Source organism: Pseudochaenichthys georgianus, chromosome 6 (genome assembly GCF_902827115.2).
Source record: "Pseudochaenichthys georgianus chromosome 6, fPseGeo1.2, whole genome shotgun sequence".
NCBI classification, from domain to species: domain Eukaryota; kingdom Metazoa; phylum Chordata; class Actinopteri; order Perciformes; family Channichthyidae; genus Pseudochaenichthys; species Pseudochaenichthys georgianus.
The window spans coordinates 34,847,375-34,863,564 of record NC_047508.1 but is presented as its reverse complement, the minus strand read 5'-3'; the positions used below and the strand labels follow the sequence as shown (position 1 = coordinate 34,863,564).

The following is a 16,190-nucleotide window of genomic DNA, read 5'->3' as shown; positions in this document are numbered from 1 at the left end:
CTATTTGCAAACTGTCCAGGTTAAATATACTCTAGTAACTAGGGGTTAATTAATAGGCATATGAAAACCAAATACTACTGTGAGTTATCCTTAAAGGGATAGTTCAAAATGTAATGAATTGAGTTTACTTTCTTGCAGTTACATACAACTAGTGCTTCTATTCATATATCCGTCTGCTTAATATGAAGATACTGCTAGCAGCCAGTTAGCTTAGCATAACAATTCAAAACAGGGGCTAACAGCTAGCCTGGATTCATCCAAAAGTAATGAAATCTGACAAAATAAATTCACAGATGTAATCATTTATATCTCTCAAAAATCTCTGATTAAAAAAAGTGTATTATAAACGAAATATTTAAAATTACAAGTACTGGTTTTATTCCTTCAGAGGGACCTTAACTTCATGCAGTCATTGCTGGTTGCCTGGCAACCTCACAGCAAAGACAATACTCCTGTATCCTATCTTTATGCAAAACTTACAAAGTCAACTGCTGTGAATTCATATTTCTCCACAGATATGAGAATATGATCTACTCATCAAATTATCCGCAAGAAAGCAATACGTGTATTTTACCCAACAATTCCTTTAATGAAAAAGAACTGAAACCTTGACTATAAGAACACACACTGAGAAAACCTCCTCCAGCTCCCCTTCTCCTCGCCCCCGGCTCAGCCACAGCAGCCGGCTCGGCGTTAAACAAACAGACATGTTTGCACACGCTGCACTTACGATGTATGGAGCCTCAAATATTCCATCTAGGAAACAGAGACAAACTTTTAGCATCATTGGTGGGAGTAAATGAGATGGAGGAAGGGGCTCTGTGCAAGTTTTAGTTTTAAGACTTTTGGTCCAGAACAATCCATTTGAAAGTAAACCAAGCAGGCGAATATCCTCTTCATTAACAATTGTGAGCATCAATTGTTTGCCTCAGCTTTAGGACTAATCCACTAAGACTGCCTCCATTGCTTGAGTTTCTGGAAGGGAATAGTGTTCTCTGCTTGCCTGACAAAGAAAACAACAGAAACGGGAAATAGGGAAACTGATCAATATCAGACTTAACTCTATCTTTCTATCTTTATTTAATTTAAACTAATCAAAATGTGCTCTTTGAACTGTGCTGCAGTCAGATGTCTACCCGAGCTAACCTTTAGCCACCCAGTCACCATAGTTAAAAGTGAAATGTCTCTGAGAGCATTCACATTTGTATCCTCCGAAGCATTGGATCAGTTGGTGCTGAAATGATACCCAGGGGATTTCTAAATGCCAAACTCAATCGGTATGCTGCAGCACCACCGTAACATATGAACACAGAGCTTCGAAAACACTGAAGAGGTTGATGATCACTGATGTGTTTCTTTTCCCTTCTCTCTCTTCCAGAACGGACACATCTGTTGCTCAGTGGACCCCATGTGCCTTTAGTGCCGGCAGAGCTGAAGGCACCTGTACAGTGTTCTCCATGTAAAACAAAAAAGTACCACCACCCCTATGTCTCCTCACTGTCCTCCTGCAGGCGTGGGTCACACAGTGTTTGCTTCGTTAGGATTTGTTTCAGAGGGATGGGGGGTTACACGTCAGGATAATTCATTCAATGTCACAAACAGACAACATGTATCCTTCAGGTACTTTCTGCAGATGTCCAGCTCTTATCGTATGTTTATAAGTCCAGCCAACTGGTACCTCATGCATGCAAAAGCATTACGAGTGTTTTGCAAATGCGTTGTGACCCACGTCTGCCTCCTTACCTCCTCTTTATACCAAATGCAAACCTATATCATACCAAACAGATGATGGAAAACAGTTTCCTTAAACCCACTTTCTTTGTCTCACCACTTCAAAGTGAACCTTTAAGGATCACCCGCCCCCCCCCCCCGCCCCCCACTCCGAATCATCGCTACATGAATCTGTAAGATATTACTATTACTGGCATGACTGTGCTTGATGTCCAAAACATTTCTGCTGATTTCTAAGTCCTCAGTGATGATGATGATGATGATACCTTAGATAGAGTAAAGGCGTTTAGCATAAGGTTCCTTTGCCACATTTATGAATTGTCTTTATTATGTGGTGCTTTGTAGCATTTTGTTCCATTTCAATTTTTTGTAATTTTTCTTTCCAAGCTTGTTATTGTGTAATAGTGAAATAAAGTATATCCATTTACATTTAATTCTTGTCTTTTGCTTTTTGCTGTATGAGTGGGCGGTTTATCTGTATTCTTTATTTATATTTGATAATTTCTATTCGCCAGTTTATCAGGTACACCTATAGCTTAAACAACAGTCCCATTATAGACCATACCTTTATGCAAATAATATTGGTTATGTAAGTGTTTCTATTATTTAGTCAACACTGTTTGTCTAAATAATGGTAGGCTAAATAACAGAAACACCTCTCTGTATAATGTATCACTGTTCACCACAAACTACAGCCTCCAAAACGATCATAACGTTATAATACCTCTCCAAACAATTGAATTAATCATTTACTTTGAGTTTTAATCAGGGTTCTACTTCCTAGGGCATTTAAGGTCAAGTCAGTTTTAAATAATAGCTTGTTAAAGGTTAATACGCAGTTTCGTAGCACTTTTATAACAAAAAAATTTTTTTACGAGTAACATCTACATTAAATGGACAAAATAACATAATTTTAAAGTTCATTATTGACCATCAAACAAAAACAGGCAAAAATAATATCTTCTCATCACTTACATTTCCCTCGGGATGAGAAAAGTATCCATCCATCTTTCTTGAGTTCACTTACTTGCCATGTAATTAAAATATTCAAGTTGCCCTAAAGGTGAAAATCAACACCTTTTTAATTGTTTTTAGTCACCTTGTACACTAGGTACATTGGTTAAATACTTTTGTATTTGTAATCCCTTATATCTGTTTCCTTTGAATCCAACACAGATATCTCTAGATGCAGTTCTCTCATTAAAAGTATAGTGGTTTGTTGAGATGATTTTAAACACTTGAATAAATGATAATGATAATCATTCATATAAGCACAGGATATGTCTAGCACTCTACACCTCATGGAAATAAGTCATTGGTCGGCCACACAACCTGAATGAAATCTGTATTGAATGAATCGAAGGGATAGCTGTACATGTCGGTTGCAGTGAATCTAATGCATTACATGTTCCTGCTGGTAATCTCACACCAGATTAAAAGTGTGTCATTCTTAAAGGATTATCAAGATGCATGACCAACTGCTGAGATTATACATGAAGCCTTCGAACGTCGGCTTAACTTGGGCGACACAGAGTGAATTGATTGATTTTGAAAGATGAATAAGTCAAATCAAATTGGTGACTTGCACAGATCCAATACTAACAGTGTTCTACCTTCACTTTGATTTGAAGAGGCCCCTTGTGTTGAATACACTCCAACATCCACATATTAGGATGCAGGGGAAGGACCACCGCCGCTGTAGCCCACAGATTCCTCTCCTCCGTACTTTGTCCTGCGCCTCTGGAGATAGTGGTAATACTTGTATTGCAGAACGGCACTTAAAGCTACTAATATAATTATCTATCAGTTCACAGGCACGGACAAATGAGCTCAGCCTGAAGATGGCTTTATTTCCCCGTGGAGCGTCCTCTCCTCCACCGACTGATTCCCCGACTCTACCTTGCAGCTGCTTACATTAACAAACACACAGCGTAATGGGGCCCATTTATATGCCGACATACTCCCCACTGACTTGAGCTTTTTCTGCTCCTCTCCTCCCCAAAACAAACTTTTTTACCTCAGGTTATGCTGACTTCAAACTCATCCCTGAGTTGAATGATAGGGCGGTGGGGCAGGGGACGGTGGGAAGTTCGCAGGTTGGCAAGGGCACCATCTGGCCTGCTTTGGTCCACGGGCTTCTAGCTGGTGGTGGCTTGGAGCCAGTGGGCACCTGAGTGTGGGGGGCACAGTGGGGCACACTGGTCCTCCAGCTGGCTCCTAAATGTCCAATTTTCCATGGCAGTGCTGAACCCTCTGCAACAGATGCCGGCACCCACAGGGAGTCCACTTCTCTGCCTGTCCTATATTCACCGGTAATGGCCGCACATCATTGTGGCTTTCAGAGCGGGGCAAAAGAGAAAAAGCTCAGTTCTACTTCAGTTAAGAGTTTACATTCTTTTGCTTTATGACCGTTTTTTCATTATGTTTTCAGTGAGTTTCCATTCTTCAAATGGACCTAATTGGTCTGTACAATTCACTAAAGAGATATCTGTGGAGAAAAAAAAGAGGGAAGGAAATGCAATCACTTGGCAATTATTATCCATCCAGTAATTATAGAAACATCACAGGAACAAGTGTAGTGTGAAGCATTGACTTGATGAATATTTACCTCATATCACTGCAGTGCAAACTCTGAGCTTCTATTTGTTTGTTTTCTGAAATCTGCAGGATTGACTGAATGCACAAACATATAGAGTCTCAGCCAGAGCAAGAAGGAAGATCCCTTTTGCCATATTTGTCTTTATGTAAACAAACACATATAAATGCTCCACAGTACCACCGTGACTGAGGCTTGTTCTCCAGATTGGACTGTAGCTGCAGATGAAGCAGAAACAATCAGGATAGACGTCGTTCATCAAGACCAGATTCACTCTGCTTCCATGTCTGTACTGGGGTTTGGCTAATTGAACTATGAGACAAATCATTGGCTGTTGCCATAGCTGTACCCCCATGTTACGTCTGAAACCCAGATGTTACATGTGTTGGTATTGATGAGCTCTGCCAGTTAAGTGATTAATAAAGCTTGTCCTGAACATGGTCTTTATTAGCCCAGCCTAGTTTGTTCCAATACTTTGGTTAAGAATAAAATATCCCAACCTCTATAGGAAATATTGCCATTTAATCTTGAATTCATGGTTCCCAGATGATGAATCCTCCTGGCTTTGATGATATCTGCCTTTTTCTGTACTGCGAGGTTATACCAATAACTATTATTGCAATAACATGTTATACTCACATTTACTGAATGCCCCCTTAAAGGTGGGGTCGGTAATTTTGGAGAAACCGGCTCGAGATCGCTAGAATTTGAAAATACACAGACGGAAAAAATCTGCCACTTCCTTCCAGAGCCCCTCCTCCAACACACAGGAACGCGCACATGACCAATGAGGGCACGAGATAAGTTTGTGCACAGATGGAAGGCTGACAGGCAGGTAGGCCATCTAGTTACTTTAGCCGGGCCGGCTCAGATGATTGGTCGTGCTTTTTACAGTACTACAGCTTCCAGAGATGAAATTTTGTTATGGATTTTTTGTCAAAGCACTTAAAGGTGGGGTCGGTAAGTTTGAGAAACCGGCTCGAGATCGCTAGAATTTGAAAATACACAACCGGAGAAAATCTGCCACTTCCTTATAGAGCCCCTCCTCCAACACACACGAACGCGCACATGACCAATGAGGACACGAGATAAGTTTGTGCCCCCGATGGAAGGCTGACAGGCAGGTAGGCCATCACCTGAAAACAACATTTCCAAAGTCAAGATGTAAGGTACAAGCTCAGGATGAATGTGTTGAATAGTTTGATATGTTTTGTAACAGAACAACAGATCTCTATTATTTTCCTATACATGCATATTCACCCTCTCTATTATCGTGTGTCATGTTTTCCAATGTGAGAAAGGTCTTCCAAAATGGTGACAAAAATGGTCAAATTAAATAAGTACAATATCTAAAACGCAACACTTCTTCAATAGTAGTTTCTGTCCCTGGCTGCTACACATTCTTAAGCAGTGCAACAGTTAGTCATCACTTAATTATTCACTAAATTGGACTTAAGAAGAATTAGAATAAAACCAAATCCCCTTTCCCCCACAGAGGAATAGTAAAGCAGACATCATTATCACAAACCCCTGTCTTGGGATTCAGTCCTCTAAGTGAGTTTTTGGATGTGTTGAGAAATATATCTGTGCCATATGTCGCTCTGTTAGGTATCAGAAACCAGAAGGAGGAATTACAGAAGAATGGCGTTTCCCTGGGGGGAGGAAGGGCTGAGGGGGGAGGAAGAGGGGGAAACCTGCTCTCTGGCTGCGACTGACTGCACTGATACATTTCACAGGGTCTCCCAGAGTCACGCAGCTATCAGCAGAGTGATGGGCCATGCCAGGACATGATACACTGATCTAATTGGAGAATAGCTCAAAGACAGTAGAGGAGATTCCAGTTGATCTGTAGTCATGACTCGCTTCCCCTGGGGGATTTTTCGGGATTACATTTAGCTTTAGACACAACCCTACTAGCTTAAATGTCACCTATTATCCTATTTGTCATGTATTTTATACACATGCGTCCCCTCTGCGTTAAGAGATTCTGAAAGTTTCAGGAAAAAGATTCTCTCTCTTTTTGTCCTGATCTATTAATATAAAAACCTGTCTGAAAATGAGCCGATCAGATTTTGGCCACTTTATGATGTCATAACGATGTTTTGGCTTGTGTAACCATTAGCCAATCACCCACCAAGGTAACCCCCCCCCCCCCTCAAAATGTCTACATCAGATCCAAAGTCATGAGAAAAAGCAGCTTTTTGAAAATGTAATCAAAGGCCGAATGCAATCGATCCCGAACGCTGCCAACAGGATTTAGTCAATACACTGTTAACACAACGTTGGGCATCAGGCTTCAAACCCCACAAACATTTTTGAAACTCCTGTTTTGATGTGTTCTCTCAATTATTGCAAGGCCCTCCAGAAATCAATATCTCATCTCTCAGCCCAATGGTAGACTTGGAAGAGGCCTCAGACAAACAGCTAATACTCTGACAATGAAAATATGTTCCCAGACCTCAGGTGTTGATGCAGCTGCTGGGCTTTCACACAATAGGGATTGTTTTATATTTTAACATCAAAGGAAGGTAGCAGATGCTCTTATTAGGGAGAATGTACAGCGAGTGGTGAGGTATGTAATACAATGTTGTAAATACAAATACATTTCACAGGATTCTTGGCTTCTGGTTCCCTTTTTATGAACATTTTATAATGTTATTTTTGACATGCAATACTTTGGTATTATTTAAAACTGTCTTTTTAAATACTAAAGCATGACTTAAGTCATAGTATTTTTTCAAAATATTTTTCGACATACCATACGATGAATATTTTCATATTTCTACATACTATATTATGACATTTTTTTTTTTTAAATATACTATTCTATTCCATTTTTCCTATTTTTTTTACATGAGACATTTTTCATGTTTTTGAACGTTTTTAAAGGGAATTTTTGTTTGAATTTTGAAGTTACAATAATAATTCATTACATTTTTTGTAGCAGAGCAACCTCACGACCCGTCAGTTTAATCTGATAACCCCTTGGAGAGGTCCTGACCCCGGCTTGAGAGCCTTAAACCAATTCTGTCCCTTCACTTTTCCTTCCTCAGATTTTTTAATTCAATCTATAACTAATTTACACAAATAGATGTTCTGTAAACTAATCCTGCTGCGGAACACAACACATAACAAATTCAAATTGTTTCCCACTGGCATCAATCAAGCAGCGGACCCTCCCCGAGCCGTCCTGATACTAATCTGAGCCGGGCGCCATGTGTATGCCGGCTATATATTCAAGAGACCTTGTGGAGATAGTATCATTATTTCTCGTATCGCCGTATTAATTGGGTCAGCAGCTGCAAGAAGCTTGACCTGTGCTGTTGCTTGGCAACCATTTCCCAAGCATATTAAAAAAACGAGAACTTTTCTTGATAACCATTTCAGCAACCTTGTTTTAAGACTTTCTGATGTTATTGAATAAAACAGCGGGGTCAAAAAAGCTCCATAGGGTATATAACAAATGTATTAATTTATTGTCAACACAAGGTTCAACAGACATACATTGAGCAAACACTGACAAAAGATTTACTCTGCTTTAAGTAAAAAGCACAAACACAAAGGGACTGAAGGAAGTGTCAGCTTTGCAACACAATTCAATGAAAACAACAAAGAGGAAGGCCTCACTTTTAACCTAAACACAATACATAACAAACAGATTACACTCTTCACGTCCAGAGAACGGCTGGCCTTTGGTGAGACACTAATATCTAATGTCCTCAAAGAGCTGAAATGTATAAAAGGAGAATTACAGAAGCAACAGCTGCAAACCAATTATGCTAAATAAATTGACCTCTTCACAGAATGGCCTTTGTCAAAAAACAAGTGTAGCAAACACCTACGCCCTCCTCAAGCCTCAAGTGCACACAGACACACACACAACATGCACTATTTTGTATAAAACATCCTTTACAGACACAAATACACACCTCCACAATGTACCCACACACACACAAAGGCGGCAACACACACACGTAAGGAGTCGGGGGTGTGCAACCGTAATAATAATAATTTACGTTTTACAGTATTAAATATAATAAATTAACAAATTATCACATCAAAAATATGTTACGCTTATTAACTATTCAATTCATTAATTCGAGGCACATTTAGTTGGTGTATTAACTAACTTTTTAAAGAAGTGTTAGCAGTGTGCCACCTAAAAATTAAATCCAACACACAGAGAAGCTGATTGGTCAGACTGCTGCCAATACATGGGAGCTGACCAATCAGAGATCAGACAGCTGCTGCTTATGAACACATCTCAAAATAACATAAATATGTCTTTAAATTTGAGCAACTCCGAAATGAAAACTGTAAATGGAAAGAAACAGACACATTAAATGTAAGATGCATTATGATAGGCAGATACTTAAGTCAAAAATCATGTAAAGACAGAAAAAGAAAATTGAGTCATTAATGATTAAAGTTAAATTATGCAGGACTCTGTAACTTCTGGCGGCACACCCCAGGCTCATTACTTATAATAATGTTTAAACAAAACTCAACTGTGTTAGGAAGCAAAAGATGGGGTTAGTGTTTGATATTTCCCTGTTTTTGGGAAATCATTTTCCAGGACATTATAGTACATTACAGTGTGGTGCAATAACACATCTATCATTCCACTCGGTCTATCTTGAATATAGCTCCTTTAAATTAGCATATCAACTTATGCAGCATTATTTGTTGAGAACACTTAAACATGTTGTACAGTATCTTTGGTCAAATTACTTTTACTTATTGAAAGTGCCACACCTAAAAAAGCATTAGTTAGTAATTTGGTAATTGAGTTAGTATTTGCACTTCACAGAAAAAACTGAAGGGCGTGCTTTTTGGACCAAAAACTCCCAATATCAATGAGATTTGGTAGCATGGGAGAATATGTGGAAAGGCAGTGAATACTTTTCAAGCCAGATAAATGCTGAAGGTTTCAGTTGTGTTTGAACATCATATTACTTTTTTTTAACACTAGGATAATGTATACATAAATAAATAAGTCTTCATGCATTTACCATGTCTGAAAATACTGCTTCTAAACCTTTTAAGGTTTATCTAGACATAAAGACATCCTGAGCTTTGGAGCAGAAGCCTCCTCTGCACTTCAATGGCGTGTTTATGCCAAGGGCAAAACCACCCTTCTGACTGTGTTGGGATTCAGTCCGGGTGCAGCGGCCACACGAGCAATCATGAGGTGGATTGTTGGTTAGCTATTTGATGTGAGCTGATTGCATGTAATATCTCTGTAACTAATATCAAGAGAGAGGATATGAATAGGTGACGGTGTGTGGCGCAGTGGGTTGTGTGCATGGGGTCACAGGTTCAAACCCCACTGCAGTCAGCATGTCGTTGTGTCCCTGGGCAAGACACTTCACCCCAAATTCCTCCTGTGGGGATTGTCCACAGTATTGAGTATGTAAGTCGCTTTGGATAAAAGCGTCTAACAAGTAACATGTAATGTAATGTAGGTCATCAATGTTCATAATCATGTCATTTAACAAGAAGTGGGAGTGAGACTGACGTCACATGATAATACATTAAAATGATAAAGCCATAGGATAAAATAAGGTAACAATTGTCCAGGTGATACATAAATAAGACGTTAAAGCATACTGTAACTTGGACATCTTCTATTTTGTTGCCTATAGTAGCATAGACTGAATACGCTTCAGTCTGTATCTGGTTATATATGAAATATCAAGGCACTAGTGTAGCTGTAACATTGGTGTGATACGATAAACTCCACCTGGCTGCAATGTCATGACTGTATAAATACTCCTCTGGTATATAGGCACCACAATGGCTTCCCCGTGACAAAATTGAATTATGAAAATGCAAAACCCGAGCGAGCACCATGTCAATTAAAAGTTTTGCATTCTGTGTTTGTTATCAGACTCGGTGCTGTTTAAAAAATAGATTTAGAAAAATATATTCCAAAAAATACAGCCATCAGGACTGGCCTTTGTGATCGTGGAACATCACTTTGTCCATATTTTCCAAATCTCATGAACAGTTTTTGGTCAACTTCTACTGAAGCTTGGTCTTGTCCAAGGAAAAAGAGACGTCTTAAGATGTTGACCGACTGAATCTTGAGCTCTCATTTATAAATGACATTTCAGGAGTTCATGAGGTCACGGAGAGAGTTTGTGGACATCAAAAGAGACAGCTGGTTCCTCCTGCTCTGCGCTGTCAATCACGATGCTCGGATGTGTCTCCTGGGTCTCCATGGAGATAGTTGAGTTCGTAGAGGGCGTCGCTCCGAAATGTTGCCCGTCCACCGAGAGAAGCATTGGCATTCCAATTCGTTTCAGACTGTCACTCATGTCCATGGGCACCTCTTCTGGCGTCACTCCCATCTCTTTGCTGTACTCTGACGGCGACTTCCTCTTTATCCTCTCATACGACTTGTCCGGGTTTTCCGGGAACGTCTCGCTGTCCTGAAATCGCCCGAACCACCAAACGAAGATCCCGAAGAGGACGAACGCAGCCAGGCTGGGGATGAAGGCCAGGCACTTGATGTCCAGGCCGGATCCGGTCCAGCGGCTGTGGAGGAACATGTCCCGCTCCACGTAGGTTAGGTTGCTGTCGGGATTTATGTTGGTGGAGCGCCACTCGTAGGTGAGAGTGCTCCGGTTGAAGAAGCGGAGAGTCTCTGGTTCCTCCACGGTGAAGATCTTCTCACCGGGGCCCACATACTGACCGTACTCGTAGGGCTGGTAGAAGATCTGGTTCTTCCACATGTTCAGGTCCAGGATCAGCACGAGGAAGATGATACCGTAGTTGAACCACTTACCTGTAAGGAGACATTCTGTTAGATCACAAACAAAGCTATCTTTGACAGAAAGTTAAGAGAAAACAACACATTGATGTATAGCAGGATATAGAGGGCAGAGGCAGACAGACGGATATGCTGTCACATTTATTTTATCAAGAACTCCCCTCCCTCTGCATATAACCGGGCATTGAGACACAGATCCATTTGTAAGCACTACTCCCTCAACAGTATCTTCTAACGAGATCACTACATTACCACGAGACAGCCATCTCCTCAGGTTGACTGATAGCGGGCAGATGTCTCCCGGGGTATACGTGACACCTCTCCCTTTACCCTCCCTGAGATACGCTGTTAATAAGCTTTCAGTTAAACCAATCACGTCGCATCGAAGCCATTTCCATAATGCTTAATGGATATGCAATGCATTAGGGTTAACAACCTCTTGCGAATCACTGAGCGTTTGAACAGCTTAACATTTAGCACGGGAACATTGGTTTTGCCTTCTCTTTATAGTCGTGAGTCAGCGTGTGCACACGGCGGAACAAAATGGAGAAAGCGGGAAGATGGGTACGAATGGGAAATACACTCGCTCGCCGAGAACATTAAGACGCGGAGACGGGAAAGACGATGAGCGATGCGACTCGCACGGCAGGGTGGAACATGAGGAACGGGAAACACATTTGCAGCGGTGGAGCCACCTGTGTGTCAGATCGCTACACATGTATTATAAATGGATGCTGTGGTTTAATCATCAAACTGTTTCCCACATAGAGGGAAATGGAACACTAGAGCAGGGAGAAAACTAGACCAAATTCTAAGTTTTTCCATACCGTGGACATTTTCTCTTTCTTCTGCTATTTAATCAGGTTATTTCCGCTGGGTAATCACAAACAATACGGGTGATATTTGATTAAACTATTGAGTAAAGGTAGAGGGTTTCCCAAGAAACAAGGAGATGACCCTGTGCTTTGTATGCAGCAGCAGTGCACGTGTCGGCATGTACCTGTGATATGGATGTGGTACTCCTCTTTAAAGATACTCTTGCAGAGAGGAAGCTTGACCTTCACATGCGTAGTTGACATTCCTGGAAGATTCATATCCAGGTCACCCATGAAGTGCGGGAACTCCCAGTCCTGAAACACACACACACACACACACACACACACACACACACACACACACACACACACACACACACACACACACACACACACACACACACACACACACACACACACACACACACACACACACACACACACACACACACACACACACACACACACACACACACACACACACACACACACACACACACACACACACACACACACACACACACACACACACTTTATTGGTTGTTGAACAATGCCTTTCTCATATAAGCTGATGTTCAGTCCCTGTGGAGCGTCCTGCACTGACTGGAGGTCAGACCTGGTGCCAGCTGCTGTTGACTACGCTGTGTGTTTACAGGACTGTGGAGTGTTCTAATGTGCACTGGGATTTCAACATGTCAAAACACATCAACACGCAACCAAAACGGACATTTAGAAGCTGCCCATGCCTTGTGGTGCCGCTTAGCTCGTTTTGAGTGGCGTTATATTTGGTGGCTAATAGCAGTCACTACCCTGATGAGGTGCATATGAAAAACAGAAAAATAAATATAGAAAAATAAAGGCAAGAACATGTACAGTAGATAGCACAATGTTCTCAACATCCTTTTGTCAATAAATCCGTAAAACTTCAACTTTTATTGGGCTTGTTTTCCTTGTGATCAGTTTTGTGAATAACTAGTTTCCCTTCAATACAATGTAAATGTAAACTTAGCCTAAATCATAAAGAACAGTTAATATTGAGTTAATCTGAAAGACCTCCTACATTTTGGTACATATGCTTCAGTTAGTGTGTTCAAAAGATAAATAATGTTTGTAATATATCTGTTTTAAACGCTGAAGGTGGTTCCTTAAATAAAAAATGTTAATGTGAAAAATTGAAAATAAGGCCATATTATCTTTATTTTACAGTAAGTAAATTCTTACTTTTAAAACTGAAATGTGTACTACACAAACTGTATGTATTAACTTTGCATAATGAAAGAGTGCAATTAAACTGGCACTCACTGATAGCGATGAAAATTAAAATGTTCCAGAAAGGTTTCCTTCCACTGAGCTGACTTTATCATCTCGCATAGGAGCTTTTATCACTCTATTACAGCAAAAAAAGCACACATAATCTTAGAATTTTTATATTAGCAACATCTCCCCTCGGTTATCATTATTTGCACAGATCTACGGCTTCACATTACCATGTTACATTCCATGTATCCTCATGTGATCCAGAGTCTCCCATGCCTATATATATGAACAGCATAACAGCTTGCTGATGGCCCCCTGGATATTAATTAAGTCATCCACTTCCATATCTGCAGTATCTGTTGCTATAGCACTAACAGGCATGGTATTCAAGTCATGCACCTCTATCCCAGAATATAAGGAGTCTCCAAGACATATATGGGAAGAATAATTTGATAGTGTGTATAGGCATATGATCCCCATTTGTAAATGTGTATATGCAGACACACAAAGGGCATAGATATCTGACATTCAGCTGGGAGAAATAGTACAATTATGCTGGAAAATATGAAGGAAAAAAAAGTAAAACCCAGCTTGGGGGCAAATCCTGGCAGGTCATTAATTGGGGAATTAATTAGTTTGAGAACAACAACACCCAGATTTTCTCATGGAGGTGAGAGATTAACAATGGCACCCTGTGCTCCAAGATGGAGGTGAATGGAGCTGTTGGGAGAGTGGCGGATGCATTTTTATTGAAAGGTGGAATGCAGCGTCGACCTCCAGTGCTTGGGTCGTGTAACAGCGCTGGCTAACTAAATCATAAATAACTGTTGTAAATGTGCTCTCTGTACACAGTGCAGAAAATGAAAAGTGCCTGTCGTAAACAAATCGACAGTCTGCGAGTGGGGAGTGATATACCAGCAAGTTAGAGGGAGAGGGAGTCGCTGGTCCAGACTGTCTAAGGGACGCAAACGGAGATGTCAAAATAAGGAGCGTTTCCTTAATGTCGCATCAGATTTGTGGCTTTTTTTCTAAAAAGGCTGGCCTCAGCAAGACATCGGCATCTTTGCGAGAAAACGCATGCAGACGATAAGCTGTTTCTGTATATCTGCATAATCACAATAATTGGGTAAATGAATGAGAAACACCACAGTGAGAAGTAATTACAGGCCAGAGCGGCCGCAAGCGCTTCTTATAATAATGAATAGTTTCAATGAATAAGTGTAGAAGTCACTTTTAGTGGTGCAGTTGCTCTAACACATATTGCCATAGGAATACAGTTGCCAGGTTTCTGTGGAATGGTGTATTTATAACACTAGAAGATGTTCTCCCTTTCATTTGCAGGCTTTTAGTAATTAGCATAATCAACCGAGTATAAACATATATTAAGTGGACACCATATATTAGTCTTGCAACGTGTCCTCTAATACCCACCAACAAGGCCTTGTGAAATATGTTCATTAAGCATTTGGAGGAGCCCTGTTGAATTAGGCTGGCAGTCAAACCCCATACTGTACATGATTGGCCGGCATTACTGGCTCCGGGCGTAAAAAAACAACGGGAGAAAAAAAAACGCTTTTTCCCCACTCTCTTTCCCCTTCAATACACAGATATGTGGTTATGCCCAGACACACATTTGCATATGCATGAGCCACTGACACAGGCTGTATTGATTTACACTCTCCTGTGGGAGGGAGGACATCGGCTGGGGAAAAAAGTGGGGAAAGAGAAAGTGAGAAAACTCCAATCTTGTGAGTCATCATTAAAGAAAATAAACCAGGCTCACAGGGGAGTAAAGGGTGAGTTCATGGCTGAGGCCTGGGAGAGAGTGACGGAGGGACCGACAGAGAGGAGATGTAAAGAATTAAAAGCGTTTGTATGTCTATATATTTGTGGGTGTATACATGTGCGTGTGTTTGTGTGTGAATGCCAACTGAGAGTGATCAAACACCCGTCTCTGCTCTGTGCCGCAGTGCCCCATTGATGAATAGCAGGGGAGGGAGGGGAACTGGCAAGATGGGTAGAGCAATAAGCCAAGAGACGTCCCAGATCCCTTCTTTTAATTGGCCACAGGGGAGCGGTATACCTGCATGACAATGAGAAGGTCGAAGACCAAGATGAAGGAGGCCAGGAAGGCCCTGGAGACCTCGTCGCTGGGCAGGAAGCCGCGGTTCAGGTTGTCCCAGCTGATCCAGTCCGTACTGATGACCAGAACCACCACCGAGGTCAGAGTGATGAGCACAGTCCTGTAGAGGAGGTCAAATAAAGAGAAATAAGACGAGAATAGAGGAAGGAAAGGGAAGGAATGCAGAATAGAGGAAAGGAAGGAGAGGGGCAGAGGGGAAAAGAAAGGGGAGGAAAGGAAAAGGGAATGAAAAAAGAGCCAAGGGGAGGGGATGATAGGAGGGGAAGTAAAAAGAGGCAAGCAGTGAAGGGGATATAAATCAATGTTTGACGCACATTCAAAAGGAGACGGGCCATGAAAGAACGTTAAAATATCTATAAAGAAGAAGATGTGAACAGTTAATTGTGTCTATCTTGGAAGACAAAGAGCTCCAGTTCCTTTCCTACGTCAAAAGCAAAAACACGTCGATAAATCAGTTAATTCTGTTCCTCTGCTCACAGACTCAATCATGTGTTGAAGAACCATTTTACCTGGATTTAAAAAATGGCAGAAGATAAAGCTTCGAGGAAGATGAATGTGCAAGGAGGAAAAAGGTGTCTGTGTGTGGATGCAGAGACAATGCAATCCAAAACCCTACTGCATATATATATTTCCATATTTAACACGAGGTATCTTTTACCTGCATGCCGTGATTGCTGTGGGTTTTTTCTGCAATCGTTCACACTCTCTGAATTGTGTTTGTGTCACACTGCTGTAGTCCATATGAAGAATGGCCCGATGAGGAAAGGGCTGCTATTATTCTCCACTGTGCATTGTGTCTCAATGTCACCCTGTGATTGCTGTGCTGTTGCGAGCATTCTCACAGCACACATCGGCTGGCTGCATTGCAGATAG

At 41.1% G+C, this 16,190-nt stretch overlaps 2 protein-coding genes across 3 annotated transcripts in view; one reads left to right on the top strand and one right to left on the bottom strand.

Moving 5' to 3' along the window:
* Positions 1-2,165, top strand: part of nell2a (neural EGFL like 2a) — an 86,317-nt gene extending 84,152 nt beyond the window's left edge. The window contains exon 20 of the mRNA XM_034086078.1: positions 1,379-2,165. Within this exon, the coding sequence (XP_033941969.1) occupies positions 1,379-1,420 (42 nt within the window). The 3' untranslated portion in view covers positions 1,421-2,165. The remainder of the gene's footprint in view (positions 1-1,378) is intronic.
* A 5,615-nt stretch (positions 2,166-7,780) lies between these two features.
* Positions 7,781-16,190, bottom strand: part of tmem117 (transmembrane protein 117) — a 41,175-nt gene continuing 32,765 nt past the window's right edge. For both annotated transcript variants that reach the window (XM_034085567.2, XM_034085566.2), the window contains exons 6-8: positions 15,258-15,417; positions 12,103-12,232; positions 7,781-11,117 (exon numbers count right to left, since the gene is read on the bottom strand). In XM_034085567.2, the coding sequence (XP_033941458.1) occupies positions 10,456-11,117; positions 12,103-12,232; positions 15,258-15,417 (952 nt within the window). In that variant the 3' untranslated portion in view covers positions 7,781-10,455. The remainder of the gene's footprint in view (positions 11,118-12,102; positions 12,233-15,257; positions 15,418-16,190) is intronic.